Source organism: Lycorma delicatula, chromosome 1 (genome assembly GCF_047948215.1).
Source record: "Lycorma delicatula isolate Av1 chromosome 1, ASM4794821v1, whole genome shotgun sequence".
NCBI lineage: Eukaryota > Metazoa > Arthropoda > Insecta > Hemiptera > Fulgoridae > Lycorma > Lycorma delicatula.
The window spans coordinates 45611627-45629264 of record NC_134455.1 but is presented as its reverse complement, the minus strand read 5'-3'; the positions used below and the strand labels follow the sequence as shown (position 1 = coordinate 45629264).

The following is a 17638-nucleotide window of genomic DNA, read 5'->3' as shown; positions in this document are numbered from 1 at the left end:
AAGAATAATCCAAATTAAATCTGTGATGCAATTTGCTTTTTAAATGTAGCAAAACAATTGATATAGGATTGAAAAGGTTCTTTGAACCCTGCAATCAGTCTAATTTATGTATTTCTTGCCACACTATATGTCCATACACTACACTGTCACTGTCCATACTACATATAAACAAACACAGAGTGTGAGTGTTATGATTTGCACAAATGATTATCACTAGCTTTTTTTTTGGGAGGTTGATAGTTGAAGGCTATTGATATTTTATAAATTCTTTTTTTACAATATCTGCAATTCAAATTATAATGAATCACACTCATGCATCTACTAAACCAGTAACCGATAAGGTAGTTGGAATCTAATGTTATTACTAAGTCTGTGTAAATGAAGTCTTAACGGGTTGAGAAAAATTAAAATTTCAAATAAATTACTACATATCAGATAATTCTTTTGAAGTACAGATGCTAAGGCAAGTTCGTCATTAAAAGATGACTTCACATTTGTAACGTATATTTATTGAATGAGGTAGCCTGTAGCAGTATTTGTTTTTTTCTCAATACCAAAAAAATTTAACTGCTTTTATTACCTCCAGAGGATTTCATTAGTAGCAGTATTTGATTCAAGGAGTAACTGGTCTCTATTTTACAGGAAATTAAAGATTATGAAACTTATGTATATAACTTAACAGAAGCCAACCAGAATGGGGAGAATTCACCCAAGTGGTATAAACTCTATTCTTTCAAAGAAGCATATGGTGTAGAATCTTTACACCCTGAAAGTGTAAAACTTCTAGCATACAACATGGCTAAGAATAAGACATTGTTAGAAGCATACAACAGGTAAATTGCAGAATATAATTTCATAAGCTTACTGCTACTTCACATAGGATAAAATATATATATATATTTATATAGAAATTTATTGTATGTTGATAGTAGTACATGAGAGTGATTTGGTGGTCACTGTAATGAATGCTATTTAAATTTTTCTTAGTTGATACATACTGTGACACACCTGTTGAAACAACATAACATATAAAATGTTTTGTTTATTTAATATTAAACAGTCCTAAGAGTTTAATATTAAAGTTCTTTTACCAATTCACTTTTAGAATTAGTGAATAAATTTTCAAAAACAAAATGGTTTGTTTCAATAGTCTCCACAAAAGTAAAATATCATTGAGCTAAATATGTCAGTTCCAATAGACTGAAGTAACTATAAGATTGCACTAGAAAAAAATTTTTCTTTCAGAAAAAATTAAGAAAATAGCAAATTAAATAAAAATATTAATTATAAACAGAATGTCTAGTTGAAGTTATACATCAATAACATTAAAATTTCTATTATAAAACAATGGTACTTTTTCCATTTGGTACTACACTCAGTTTTATGGCATTCAATTTCTATTACCATATTTCTCAACTATAATGCATAACCTAACTTTGTTAAATAGTAAACCTAAATTTGTAAATAATAAACAGAAGGATGGTTAAAGCTAACTGCATGGATTTAAAAGTAATTTTTACACACACACATTTCTGTATTTGCAATTAAATAACCATGATACCTAACAAATATTTTATCGCTATTAATATTTTTTTTATAAAGGGCCATTATTTTTAATTTGACAAGCCACATGAGTTTAACTTTCCATGAACTGCATGGTTCAGCAATGCCTTCTACTGTACCACTTATCAAATCCGCACATCCTTTTGATTGTTTAGGTGTGAGCACCTGTATCAGGATCTTTGTAACTGTAACTGTGATTCACTTTGAAGAGCGTAAATCTGCTTCTTCTATCTCACTTGTTATGTATTCGCCCAGCACTCCAATATTATAATTGATTCTTCCTCTCAATTTTCCTTAAATTACACTGAATGCACGCGATTATTTTATTCATTATTCCCTGTCCTCATTGTTAAATAGCTGATGCTGTTACCATTGAAAAATGACAGGCTTTATTTCCATTATGATGCTGCCTCAATAAGTTACAGAAGTTTTTTGAAATCAAAAATCATTGTAAAGTAGTGTGATAATAAATACCTAAGAGTTAGTCGTTTATATTACCCTCAAATACATTTAAAAAATTCAAAATTTGGAGTGGCACTATTTATAATGGGAAAGTACCCAAATGATGGAATTTTTCAGTTCCAAAAATGTTGAACTCATTAAGGCAATTCAAAACCGAAATGTTTAGGAGAAATAAAAGTTTTAAAATAATTTAATAAGTTCTAATATGTGCACTGTTTATGGCTTTGAGAATATCAAAACAATATTCAGTTTCCTGGCATATCCACTGAATTATTTCTAGGATAACCATAATAATGCATTATTGATAGCAGATTACAGTTTGTACATTATATATTCTTTTTTTTTTAATGAATCTCATTCTACCAAACTTATTCATAAAACAGTTTTCCTGTTACATAATATTATGGGTAAAGTTTAAAATTTTTTATTAACTGTAATTAGTGCTTTGGAATACTTCCACACCAACTATTTTTTGTTAAGGTTTGCTTTTAATTATAAAAGTTGATTTTTTGTTTTTTATAGACTTTTTTTACATCAATTTTCTAAGAACTAAATTCTCTACAAGTTTAAAATTTACGTTTATTAGTCATTTAACAAAGTTAGTCTACTAACTTTTTTATACATAAAAAAGTGAATTTTAGACACCAAATTTTTCTGCTTTTTGAAAACTATAGGAGATACAACTCTGGGACTAATTTTATTTTATTTTTAGGTCAAAAATCACAAGAAAACATCAAATTTTCTCCCTCCTGTAAACTTTAAAAATTTCATTATGACCTCATTTAATCAGGGGAACTCAAATACAGATAAAATTTTTTGCTTGCTCTAACTTGATGACAAAGCATTTTCAGACAAATTTTGTATGAACTTTTTCCCTTATTTCAAGCTGTAGAATCAGTTCCCAAATTACTTCCCTTTTCTTCTGAATTACTCTGTATAATTCAGCACAGTTTACACACTGCATATTATAAAAAAAGAATCATAAAATAGTAAGGATTATACGAACATCTTCAATAAATAGAAAATTTATATATTATTAATTACAGTGTGATGTGATAGATGTAGGGTTAACACAAGACTACTTAGTGATTTTCAATGATTTGTTTATATAGAAGGAGTAAAAACACAAAAGACCCAAGTTATGAATGAATTATTAGAAATTTGTTAGACAAATGGGTTTTCTTAATATGCTGAAATGAAATGCATAGAGAGATTATTTAAAATCTATACCCATCTCCAAGGCGGAATAGTAATGTCTCGGGTTTATCCAGAGGTCCCAGGTTTGAATCCAAGCTGATGAAAATTGCTCTGCAATTTTCATCAGCTAAAAATTCCAATTCCATATACAAGCTTCAAAGTAATTTCACCAACCAAAAAGTAAATAAATAACATTAAAATAAAAAATATATCATTTATTTTTACTTATATATATATATGCTTCAAATTACATATAGATAAGAGCGCTAAATTTCCAGTAAGGCACAATATTAAAGTAAATTATTAGTAACAATGATCCCTTTCAGTAAGCAAGTTTTACAAGGGCATTTTAATTTTGGTTTTGCACTATTTTCTTTCTTTTGTTTTTAAGAGAAATTTTAATTTGCATCAAACACAATAATGGTTATTATGCTTACTTCACACCTTTCAGGTGTTATGACATCATCTGTTTGTAAGGAATGCTGTATTTTCTTTTAACTCAATTAGTGAGAAACTTTACAGAAATAAAAATGTGAACATGTAATGATCAGGTTATTTTATAACTATTTAAATAAACCACCAAGTACAGAATATTGGGATAAGACAAAAAAAAAGTGAAAAAATATTCATAAACATTTATACACTAATAATATCATTAAAATCATTACTAAAACTTACAATAAAGAAATATGTAAACTAGCATACAAACCTAATAACCATATAATAAAATATTTTTAAAAAAACTAATAATAATAATAAACAATCTGTGTGAAATTTATAAAATTAAATATGATTTTGATGGTATTTTTATAGGAAAAACAAATAGATCCTTTAAAACTAGATTTCTTTAAATTTATATCACAGAAATTACGAAAATAATAAATTTGGTTTACCCAATACAGCAGAAACACTCTTTTTCTGATATTAATACAAATTTAGAAATATTAGAAATAAACATAGTTGACATAAAATTAAATATATTAGAAAACTATTACATATATAAATAAAAACAAAATTTCAATTTGATAAACTATCGGACAGTGTTTGAGGGAGACGGCCTTATAAAAACTACATCAGACAGCAGCACTTACTTAAATTAATATGCAATTTTCATTATTTTACTATTTTTATTTTAAAATTTTTATTATGCAGTAACATAATTATTTCTATCACAACTGAGAATGCAGGATCCCACAAAAGTACTTCCATGAAAAATTAAGGTAAGATATTTCTTAACTCAATATTCTGTACTAGCTGATTTATTTAATATGATTTAACAATACAGAGTAATAATATAAATCTGAAAAAGATTAATTTCAGGTAAATGAATAATATATTACACTGTATATATATTATATACATACATACACAAGTAATATATATTACTGTAATGCATGTGTGTGTGTACACTCATCACAACAGGCAGGCAGTAAGTCCACTTATGGCTTGATTGTTGGTTTTGTTTAATTTCAGAACAATGATTCTTGAAAAAGATCATTAATTGTGCACTAACAACGACAAAACCAAAATAGGCCACTAAATTTAGCAGATAAAATCAGTAACAGAAAAAATTAATATTTCTTTGCTTTAATTTAAATTACAACTTGGAATTTTACATAACAGCAACTGATAACAATGTTATCAATTATGTAATTGAGGTGTTTTTTTTACATAATTATAACTGTTCTCATGAAATGTTGTAGAATATGTTAATCTGAAATAATTAATGTAAGGGCAGTTTGGAAAATTGAAAAATTTAAACTAGTAAATTTTATAAGATAAATAACTTATAGCATATTGAGGACTATATATCGAATTTAATAAAATTAGTTTTACACAAACAAAATAGATATATATATATATATATTTTATACTTTTAGAACCGTTACTTTTCGTTTCTTCCTAAAAAATGGCAATTATTTCTGTCTTATCTTTCCATTAATACATTTCAACAGCTTATCCTTGTAACTGATCTTCATTCAGAGGTATTTTTTTTTACAGATGCTCATTCTCTATCATAATAAATTTTTAATTTCTATAATTGTACTTTGTGGTCAGCCCCAACTTCATTTCCTCTTTATTTGTAATTTCTATAAATGTAAACAAACTTGTTATTTTATTACTGCCATGATTATCAGTTGTTTGTACTTAATTATGTTAATATGTGTAATTAAAATGAGTATTTCTTTATTTATCAATGACACACATCACACTCACAATAACACATACATATAAAGGTTAATAAAGAATTTACTCAAAATATGGCTACTTGTATATTTAATTGATATCCATGAATTAGTGCGGGGGTGAAATATAATGTAAAGAAATTCTATTAGGTGAATCTACATAATATCACTTCCACAGACTGAATAAATTTTTGCAATAGCTGCCAGAATCATAAACAACTGACTTGAATTTTCTGATAACTGGGCTCAAGCAAGTATGTAGGTAGAGACTCAATGAGAAAATATCCTGGAGTTAAACGCTCAGGATCTCTATGATCTATAGAAACAGAGAATAAGGAACAGGAGTTAAAGCAAGCTTCAACCTGCATTAAAATTGTATATAATTCCTCAAAGTTAAGAATCTTTTGACCGTAACACAACGAATGTGATATTTGACACCTTTAATTGCACTTTCCCACCAAAATGAGGATATGTGGGAGGAATGAATGACCAATTGAAATCTCATTTCATTGAAAATGATTGAATGTTTGATTTAAAATTGTCTGATTAAAGAGTTGATATAAGTTATAAAGTACCATTAGTCAGTTAGTACCATTGTCAGAAAAGATTTGCTTAGGAATACCTCTACGAGATATGAATCTTTTTAAAGCTGCAATGAATGATTGTGACTGTATAGATAAGTCAGGGACTAGTTCTATATGTATTGCCTTATTCGCAAGACATTTAAACAGCGCAATATAACTTTAGTGAAAGACTTAGATCGCTGCTCGCCATTGCGTATCATAATTGAACTGCCATAATCCACTGCACTAGAAAATGGTCAAGAAGGAACTACTCTATAACATGGTAGTTGACCAAGTTGTTGAGTTTGAGTTCTTGCATTAAACTTGAAGCAAGTCAAGCATTTATTAACAACTGATGAAATAGTTCTTTTGACATTTAGTATCAAATACTTCTGATGCAGTAAATGATGTGTTAACTGAGTACCAGCTTGCAGAAGCCGTAAATGTTCGGCCTTAATGATTAGTCTTGTGATGTTAGCATCAGGATGTTTTATATGGCAGTGTAATAAAGAGGGTTGCAGTCTGCCTCCTACACATAGTAAACCTGAGTTATCCGAGAATGGATCCAAAGAGATAAGTTTACTATGTTTAGCAATAATTTGATTATTTTTAATACTATGTATCTGATGCAAGAAGAAAGTAAGCATGTGGTTTAATTCCTGTCAAAGGACCTGAATTTTGTTTTAACTGATTAAGACCAAGGATTGTAAATGAATCTAAAACAAAAACTAAATATGCAGAGTAGCTTGTGAAAAGATGAATATTTCTGTGTAATCAGGTATGACAGTGAATACACATGACAATAACATAGATTTGTGTTTTTCTACTAAGCATTCTGGATTCGAATCTCAATTATTATTAAAGGTAAAATTATTATTAATTGGCCAGTAGGAAGATCGTGAAAGCCAATTCAAACCATGCCACCAGAATAACGTCAATTAATTTGCTTGGAAGACAACCCCTAGACAGTACATCAGCAGGATTATAAACGAAATTTCAAATAGCATTTGCGGTGTTATGTTGCATTTCCAAAACTCTATTCCTAATAAATATCTTCCAAGTACATGGTTGTCCATGAATCCTGTACAGTGCAACCATAGAATCAGTATACAAGTGTATTTCATTAAAATGTATCTTTAATGCATTAGTTACCTTTACTAATAAGTGAGTAAGTAACAAACAGCCACATAGTTTAAGTCTTGGAACGTTACTTGTTTTAGAGGGCCAGTTTTGTTTTTGAACACAGTAAATTAGATGAAATTGTATTGTCAACAAATAATGCTTGTATATAAATACAGCAACTGTAGTCCTTTTTTTAAGGTATCAGAAAAATCATGTAATTGAACCGACTTAACCTTAATATTATTAGGAATTATAGATTATTTATTTTTATAGATTCAATTAAATAGAACTGATTGTAAAGAGCCAGCCATTGAGATAGTATTGTTTTGGGTAATGTTTCATCCCAATCAATTTTAATAATTTGCCATAATGACTGAATAAAACATTTATGAGAAAATGTGATAGGATCAATGAGTCCCAGTAGATCGAATATACTAGCTATGATGAAAAAAATGTTTTTTTTTGTATAGGTGTTAGAATTATTGGAATGAGTAAGTTGATAAAGTAATATGTCTCAAGTATTATTCCAAAGGATTCCTGAAATTTATATATACTGTTCTTGATTGGACAGAAAAAAATAATTATGATCAAGGGAAGCACTGATGGAATTGTTTAAAAACCACAATGTAACAAAAAACTATACTGTTATTTGAACCTGTAATAATGTCATCAACATAGAAGTCATTTTGAATAGCGTTACAACCTCATGGATAATTAATTTCATTTTTCTTTGCTATTTATATTAGACATCGTGTGGCTGGATATGGTGTAAGCAGTTCCATAAGTTACCGTACGTAGTGCATAGTGTTTTATTTCCTGATCTGGAGAATCATGCCACAGTATACGATGCAAGTTTGAATCGCTGGGTTTGACTAAAATTTGTAGATACATCTTCAGTATGTTTGCTGTAATGACATAATTATATATTCTAAATTTAATCATTATAGAAAATGTATCTTGTTGGACTACTGGACCGACTAGTAAAGTGTCATTAAGTGATAGACCATTGGAGGTTTTAGCCAAACCACCGAAAACCACTCCCAAGTACAGTAGTTAAACTAGATGATTTAAGTACTGGATAGTAGGGTAAGTAGTACACATTAGCTCATTTAGTTAATAAGTCATCAGAGTTAAGTGATGACATGTGACCCAGATCTAAGTATTCTTGGTTGAAAGTAGAGTGATCTCTTTTGAGCTTACAATCATTAGTTAACCTTTTTTCTAAATACAAAAATCTATTCCTAGCATTAACAAAGGAATCACCTAATTGGATGTTATCATATTTACATGGTAATGAAACCACAAATTTACCTTGATCATTTTGTGTTAAACTGAAAATTTTTTCGCACAAGGAATTAAGTGAAATATCAGTACTGATTTCTTCAATCTTCCAAAATTTTTCAATTATATTAGAGAGATTTGAAGAATCATTATAAGAGAGAAATGATGTTGTGGAATTATTGCACTTAACATTAGTTGGAATACAACCGCTATTTATCCTAGTTTAGTCTCTTGGAGATTAGGATCATTAAAAGTTTAAATAAACTTCCCAGGGAGAATGAGACTCAGTAGTTTATTTAACTGCAGTTTAAACAAGGAATGATTATTGTTTTCAAACCCTTTGTCCTTTGATGTAGAATCAATACTCCTATGCATATGGACAAGAGTATTATGTTTTCTAAAGCAAATGTTACATTCACTGAAAGAATGACATTCATTAACAAAATGGCTGTTATACAAACAATTAAAACAATAATTATTATGTTTTAAAAGGTTACTTCTATCATCAATAGATATCAAAAATCTTTACATTGTTGTAAATTATGATTTGAATTACACAAGACATTGTTGTAAATTAAATTCTGAATAACCATTACAACTATTTCCTGTAACGGTTTAGTATTTGAAGTAGGCTGTTTACTTGCCTTTAAATACTGGAAGTTAACTGGCTGTAGTTGGATTTGGTTAGTCTGAATTTAAATTAATTTCTTGATTCACTGTTTTTGACTTTTTTTTAATCAAAAACTGCAACTTACATTCAATAGTGGCTAAATCATCTTCAACTTAAATGCAGTGTGATGAGAGAACATCATCATTATCATCAAATTCAGTCTCAAGGTGTGACTGTATAACACCATATTTTCTGTGTAAATCTTGAAGATTTCTCAACTTAATTTCTAAGGTATAAATATCATCCATTGATATATTAAACTTATCAGCAAATGCACATATTCTTGTAATGGCAGACTTTATAGTCTTTCTTTGTTTTAACAATTTCTCCTTATCCATAATGGATGAAAACTAATAAATAATATACATCCTTAACATTACAAAATTAAATAAATAAATGATATTACAATATTGATGAATGAATGAATGAAACATATCGTCCAGCCCAAATCATTGCAGTCAGCAACTCTTATCAATTCATGTCACTGTATTATTATAAGTTGTTGAAACTTTAAATATAACTAAGTTTTATAATTTGAAGTTAAAAGAGTATCACATTAAACGTTTCACATATCCCTTGGCCAGAGGACCAAAAAATATTAATAATGTAGATTCACATAACAAAATTTCTTTACATTATTTTTCACCACAGCACTAATTTATGCATTTCAATTGATACAAGTACTCATATTTTGAGTAAATTCTTTATTAACTTTAATACATATTTGTATTATATTCTGAGCTGCAAATACAAGCTTGATCACTATCACATCACTTACTACTATATCAGTAAATAACAATTTGGGGTAGTTTTTATAAACTTGCAAATTTTCAGATATTTTTTGCATTAGTGGGAAGTTCAGGTTATTGCAGTTACAGACTAACAAGATAACACTGTCTTTGAAAAAAGTACCTTATTACTGTTTTATCTCTATATCCAGAATAACCATTTTAAAACTACTTGTAAATAAAGTTATAAATAAGTAAATAAATTATCAATATATCATATAATGTGCAGATACTTCATAAAAGCAGGTGATGCAGGATTAATGAAAGAGTGCAACTCTCACTGTCAAGAAGTACGACTGTGTGAAATAGTTACAACAGTTAGTGGAGATAAGAAACACTGCAATGAATTAGTTGACATTTTTAAAAAATCCTAACAGAAATGTTATTTTATTACAGTAAATTTAAAGAATACAATCATGTATTGATTATAAAAATAAAATCCAGTAGAGCAACTAAAATGATGTAGTTTTAATGGTGAATTTCCTCAATCCTTGGAATACCAACTCATTATGTCTCTAACAATGCATTTCACATGCCAAAGAGGAAAGATACTAAAAGAGATAATATATATACCAATAGCACACACATTTCTATACATAAATACAGTAAATCCTGATAATAAAGTTATCACTTCTATTTTATCTCTCCCCGTATGACTGCAACTATCCTTCTTAAAATGACTTTTTATCAATGGGTTTTCATAATGATTACACTGATTTATGAATTAATTATTTTTCTGCAGCATAAATCCCCCAAAAAAATAATACCAGGGCTGTTTTTTTTTTCAATCTTCAATGGGCTATAAAAAAAAGACACACTGACAAAATGACTTTATTACTAAAAGTTGAGTAGTATCTAACTTATTTTTCTAATAATTGCCAAAATAATTGAGGCATTTGTTGTATCATGACACCAGCTTTCCAATGTCCTCTTCAAAGTTTCCCGCCAGCGAGGTAAGGTACGTCTTGACAGCCTCCTGAAGTTCTTCGTTAGTGGCAAAGTGTTGTCTGCCCAACCATGCCTTCAATTCTCAAAAGAGGTGAAAATTGCTAGGTGCTAGATATGAACATACAGTGGATGGTTGAAAACTTCCCACTTGAATTTTTTGAGGTCTTGCATCACATTGGTACAATGCAGTCATGCATTAAAACCACGCTGGACAGGAGCAAGCCTCTTCGTTTGTTCTGGATCACTCTGTGAAGGTGACGTAACGATTTACAATAAACTTCCTTTGTTACTGTTGTCCTCTGCTCCATGACGTCCACCAACAAGACACCTTTATGGTGCCAAAAAACTGTAGCCAATGTTTTCCTGTTGCTCAGTGTCTGTTTGAACTTTTTTTGCTTGTTTGGAGAAGTGTGCATCCATTGCTTAGATTGTTCATTGGTTTCTGGATTTTCATACTGGATCCAAGTCTCATCACCAGTAACGATAGACTTTAAAAACTTCCCCCTCATTGTCATCATACATGAGAAACATTAGGCTGACGCCATTCGCTGTGTTTTGTGATTGTCACCCAACATTTTTGGGACCCAATGTGCACAATTTCTGGTAAATTAAGTCTTTAGTCACAATTGTGTACAGAGAAGACCTTGAAATTTCTTCAGAAAATTCACTTACCGTAAACCTACACTTGTCATGGAGAAATCAACATGCTCAACCAGGCATACAGTAGTGACAGACTTGCATTCTTGCCCACCTTCATCATGGACATCCACTCAACTTCTTTAAATTTCCTACACCATTCCCGTGCACTAACATTACTCATAGTGTTTTCACAATATACTGGGCTCACCCACTAAGTAAGTGGTCAAGTGGTGAATACATCTTCGCAAATCAGCTGATTTTAAAGCAGAGAGTTTCGATGTTCAAATCCTAGTAAAGGATATGGATTTGGATATTAGATCATGGATACCAGTGTTCTTTGGTGGTTGGGTTTCAATTAACCACATATCTCAGAAATGGTCAAACTGAGACTGTACCAGACTATACTTCACTTACACTCATACATATCATCCTCAGAAGTAATACTTGACAGTGATTCCCTGAGGCTAAACAGGAAAAAAATACACTAGGCTCATTCTGCGATGGATTTCAGCAGTGCTACATCCTTCTGCTTGCAGAAAATGTATCACATTTTGTAACTTACACTTTGCGGGAGCATCGATCGTAGCAGCCATGTTCAGGTCATGGGTGAACATGTTCAGCATCGATGTTGGCCATAGCTCAGCTCAGACTGAAGTAATGAAGCTGGCAATGGCAGAGGTTGTGGTGGAGGGGTGGCACAATCGCATGATGTGTCTGGCTCCCACCTATTTCTTGTTTTCTTAAATGCACGATCAGAGGTTGCAAGAAACAGCCCTCATAGTAGTTTTCATATCAAATTGTACGTTTTTTTTCGTTACAATCAAAATTGCTGGTAAATTTAAATTCTGTGATCTCAATTTTTTACAAAGTGAAGAGTAGAAACATACTTATTTAATATAATATAAACTCATCACCTTATGACATAAATTTGCTTTGCTTATATACATTAATAAAATTAAGTCAAAATATTAACAGATAACCACTAAATATTTTCACCTTTATTTATATTTTTTCCTTATGTTTTAAAAATTGGGATCAACCTTAACTAAGGACTTAATATGTCCTTCTGTGTCCTTTACTGTCTTCATTTTGTAAAAACCAATAACAGTCTTAAACCACCCAACCTCATACAAACCAGATGGTTTGTAAAGCACATGCTTTTAAAAGTACGATTCACATACTACTCCTACTAATTCTAATTTAATAAATTTATAGAAAATAATAAGTTCAAAAAACTAAGGATCCTTCAAACAAAATTAAAAACGATGTAATTTCCAACATTAAAAAATATAAATATATTTTCAGGGCTGAATATATTAAATGAAGCTTAAACTAACTACTATAAAATTCCCTACATTAAAAGCACTACTTAAAATACATAAAACTGATATGTCCATGAGACCTCTAATTAATTGTATTAATTCACCTACATATCTAATACTTTGAAAGAATACATTGAAATCGACAATAAATATAATCTAAAAAATGCATATAAACTGGCAGATATAATTAATAATATAAATACAAATAACACAACCAAACTCATAACATTAGGTATAAAAGACATGTGTACTAATATTGATACCAACAAAATTATTAATATAATTAATTAATAATACTTTAACTAAATTAAAAATAGACAGTAACATAACATACAAAATAATAAATTTATTAAGATTATATATTAAATATAATTATTTCAAATATGACAAATACTACCAACAAGAGAAAGGTCTCGCTATGGGATCACCACATCAGCTATTATGGCTAAAATTTTTATGGACGAATTAGAAAACAATAGTCTACATGACATTAATCATATATAATCAACAATTTAATGATGAAGAAGATAAAATAATCGAAGAAATGAACTCTAGATAATAACATTAAATTTACCTACGTCGAGAATACAACAATAATATAAATTTTTTTGTAAATAAATATCAGTAAAAATTATAATAATAAATTTGATATAGACATATATAGGAAACCTACTAAACAAGATAATGTAATTCATCATAACTCATTTCATCCTTGGAATCATATAGCAAATCTTAACACTTTAATTTATGGAGCGATAAAATATTTAAAACATATAAAATTAAACAATGAATTAAATAATGTTAAATATATCGCTATAAGTAATGGATATAACAACAACTTAATAAATAAATTATATACTAAAATAAAATATATAGGAGATAAAATAAAGTTAACAAATAATAATAACAAAAATGAATATGTTAGAATTGAATATATTATAAATTATAGAAAATTCAATAAAATCTTTAAATCATTCTAATTAAAAACAGCTTACATAACAAACAATAAAATAATAAATTATACAAATAATAGAGATCCTTCAAAAACAATGAAAAGTAATAATAAATTTAATTTAGATAAACAGGGTGTATACAGTTTGAAATGCGCAGACTGCAATTTGGAATACATCAGTATGACTAATCGATCCTTTTCAACTAGGATTAAAGAACACATCAACTGTATAAATAAACGACACAAAGAACAATCTAATTTTGCCAAACATATTTTAGAATATAATCATAATTATAACCCAAACTATTTTATAAATATTCTTGAATACTCTAATAATCTTTATAAAACAAATATTTTAGAAAAATTTCATATATACTTAAATAACAACAATCTAGTAAACAAACAAATTTTGACAACGATATTTTATTCAAACAGATTTTAAACAATAATTGTTGATTCTCATGTAGTCCAAGCTGATTTCATTTCAATAAAAATAACAGTTGAGACTCCTTTAATGACAAGATGCACATACATCTGACTTTATTTTACTTACTTGATGATAAATTGTTATGTTTTACATAAATTTTATTTTAAACTTATTAAGTTTAATATGTGAAGTGAATTTATAACATATATTTAATTAACATATGTTCCTGAAGATGGAAAGAATATTTTCCAAAAGCACTAGATCATAATTACTACTAATAATACAATTGTTGGTAAGCAGAAATTATAATTTATACAAAAACTTTTTATATATTATATATACCAACGGGCCATGTTAAATAAATTTAATACACATGATTATAACCACAACAGACCTGCAAAAAATACATCACATTAATCTATGTAATAAAGACTGAGATAATATCCTATTAGTTTAAAAAATTGTAGCTTTCAGAAAAACAAACAAAACAAATTAGAATACGTCGAATATAATCACTGTTGAACACAATACCCATGAAGTATATAAACTTAACTTAAAGAGGTGGTCAAATAAAGTGTAGTTTCAAATAAATAATGAATGTTTAAAAGCTCTCCTCGCCAACCATGTCATAGATACAATCCACTAATTGCCAACATTGCTAATAACTCAAATATTTTATTTTTACATAAAAAAGTTCTCATCTTAAAACAGTTTTATTACATTTCTGTAGCTTAAATTATTATTAAAAAAAACTATATAAAGATTTTTCTTTAAAGAAGAGAAATTATTTTTTATAAACTGAGTAATATTTTTTGGAGCCTACGACCAAGAAATGAACTCTGTAAGTTTCTTGCCTGACACTTTTGACAGTAGGTCAAAAGTTTTCAGAAAATTAAATGAAATCTCTTCCATCAGATTTTTTTTCCTAATGTGTACAATGTATCTGTTCAACTAAAGCAACCCCCCCCCCCCAAACCCAATGAGATGAGATAATATGTATGACATGTAAATGAGGTGTAGTCTTACACAGATTCAGACCAACCATTCCCGAGACATGTAGTTAACTGAATCCCAACTACCAAAGTATACCGGTATTCACTGTCATTCATCCTCTGAAGTAATACCTTATGGTGGTTCTGGAGGCTAAACGAAAAAAATGAGTATCCTCTGCTTAGTATTCAAATCCATGTAAAAGCAAATAGTTTTTACTGATTTAGACCTCAGAACCTTCCACTTCAAAAATCAGCTGTTTTGGGACAACTGATTTGCGATGACAAGTTAACTACTACACTAGCCCATTGGGCTTCTTCATCAGATTTGAGGAAGTTTTTTTAAGTATTTTTTTTTTTTTTTACCAGTAATAATGGTATACCAAGGTATGGGCAAAAAGAATAAAACAGCAAAACCTAGCCTGAGTGAGGACTCAGATGCAACAGTTAGAATCAGGCTGTTTCTTTTTTATCTGGTTTGAATACTAACATCCAGGGCCTCTGGGATGTTAGCATTCAAACATGTACTTGTAGAGACTACGACTTCCTCACTCATGAGCACTTGCACTGTGGTCCATGTCTAATCTCATAAACTAATTATAAGACTACTTTTATAAAACTAATTTCAAAAACAAAATACAAGGCCTCACAAAATAAGTCACATCAGCTTTACCAAATTTAGGCCGGAAATTAACCTTCCAAATCTAAGTATGTGATCATAACTCCCAGATAATTTTCTGCCATATTAACTCCCATAACACAATTTTTCTTTGATGTTTCACAATCTTTATTTATGAAGTTTTGACTGAAAAATTGGGTTATAAATATTACGTGCCAATGGGTGCCAAGGATGTTAGCAGACACACAAGGAAAAACATCTTGCTGCAATGCATGAATTTTTACAGCATTATGAAAATGAAGGTGTTAAATACAGTAGTCTTAACTATTACCAGAAATGGAACCAGGATTTCTTATTCAAACATAGGGACAAAGCAGTAGTCTATGTGATGGTGGCATTCATCATCAGTTTGCTATTGTTTTATAGGTCAGAAAGGAGGTCTTTACGTTGTATTTAGGAAAAGTGTAACACAAAATGTTAAAAAATCTTAGAAGAGCTATAAAAGATAAACAACATGAAATGGTACCCTGTCGGTTTTTGTTTTTGTATGACAATATCCACCCACATATGGCATAACAGACAGTGAGGCAACTGGAAAAATTTCAATAATCCTCCCTTCAGTGCTAACTTGGCTCCCAGTGATTTTTTTTCTTCACATTAAACAGTGGCTTTTATCACAAAGGTTTGACGATGATGACGAATTGAAAAATGATATTACTGCATTGTTTAATTTACTGGCGTTGGAATTTCTTAAAGAGGTAATGAAGAAATTAGTGAAACACTATGAAAAATGTGTTGAAGTTGAAAACAGCTATGTAGAACAGTAGTAAATAAATGTAAGTTTTATGCATAAGTAATAGTTTGTTTATATTTTTCAGTTATGTTTTTATTTCAAAACAACCTTACTTTATAAAGATAATGTTGTGGGATAATGTTTTGAGTATCATTTGGGTGTAGCTTAAGTCTATTTACAGTTTGAATGAAGACTACTATCAAGGTTATTTACTCTCTAATTGTAGATCAAGAATCCTCAGAGATAGTCTCTGGTTCCATCCAAGTGAGGTTTTTGCAATTTTTCATTTATCATTACATCACCTCATACCATTATTAAAATGTAAATGTGTGTGTGTGTGTATAAACACACACATTTACATTTTTACTAGTGTAAACACACACATACATAATATGTATATATATAGAGAGTAAGAGCGTTTATCCTAGATTATGATAATAAATAAATTGTGTTACATTATTATTGAAAAAATGTACAAAATACAGATTTTTCTTTAAGAAAGAGAAAGCAATAATAACACTAACTGAGGAGAAGCTCTCTTCTTAGCTGCTTCTCAACAGTGCAAGAATTTTATGGATTATGGAAATTTGGTCCAGGCTTGTCGCTTAATGGCACTTCCATGAATTCAAAACAGAAATGTATATTCTTTTTCTGGGTCTCTTACTTTTTTAATAAACTTTAGTTTTTTAGTTCACTGCAACCATCACGTGAATTTTTCACGGTAAGGTGTCTTTTTATTATCTAAAACATATGAAAAATATCTAGTGAACTAATGTCTCCCTCAAAGAAATTGAGTAAAGAAATGGCAAAAATTTCAACCAAGGAAGCTGTGTCAGCTGTAATATCTAGGGAAAATTCTCCCAGTTGGGATTTCCTTATCCTCTAAATATCAATGCCTGAATCAACTACTTCTTCAGAAAAGAAAAAGGAATATATTAGATAAATATAAAGTGGAGTTTGTCTTCCATACAAAAGGTTCTGGATTGTATCTCAGCTTTTTTGATTTGTTTTGCATGCTACAAAATTTATCGTTCATTACTATCAGTAACTATATATATAAATAGTACAGTGAAATTTATTACACCGAGGTACATGTTTAGAAATATGAGATCTAAAA

At 29.3% G+C, this 17638-nt stretch overlaps 1 protein-coding gene across 1 annotated transcript in view; it reads left to right on the top strand.

Moving 5' to 3' along the window:
* LOC142317497 (sphingomyelin phosphodiesterase-like) overlaps positions 1-10279 on the top strand; it is a 71511-nt gene extending 61232 nt beyond the window's left edge. The window contains exons 9-10 of the mRNA XM_075354058.1: positions 643-833; positions 10062-10279. Of these exons, the coding sequence (XP_075210173.1) occupies positions 643-833; positions 10062-10206 (336 nt within the window). The 3' untranslated portion in view covers positions 10207-10279. The remainder of the gene's footprint in view (positions 1-642; positions 834-10061) is intronic.
* Positions 10280-17638: the final 7359 nt, after the last annotated feature.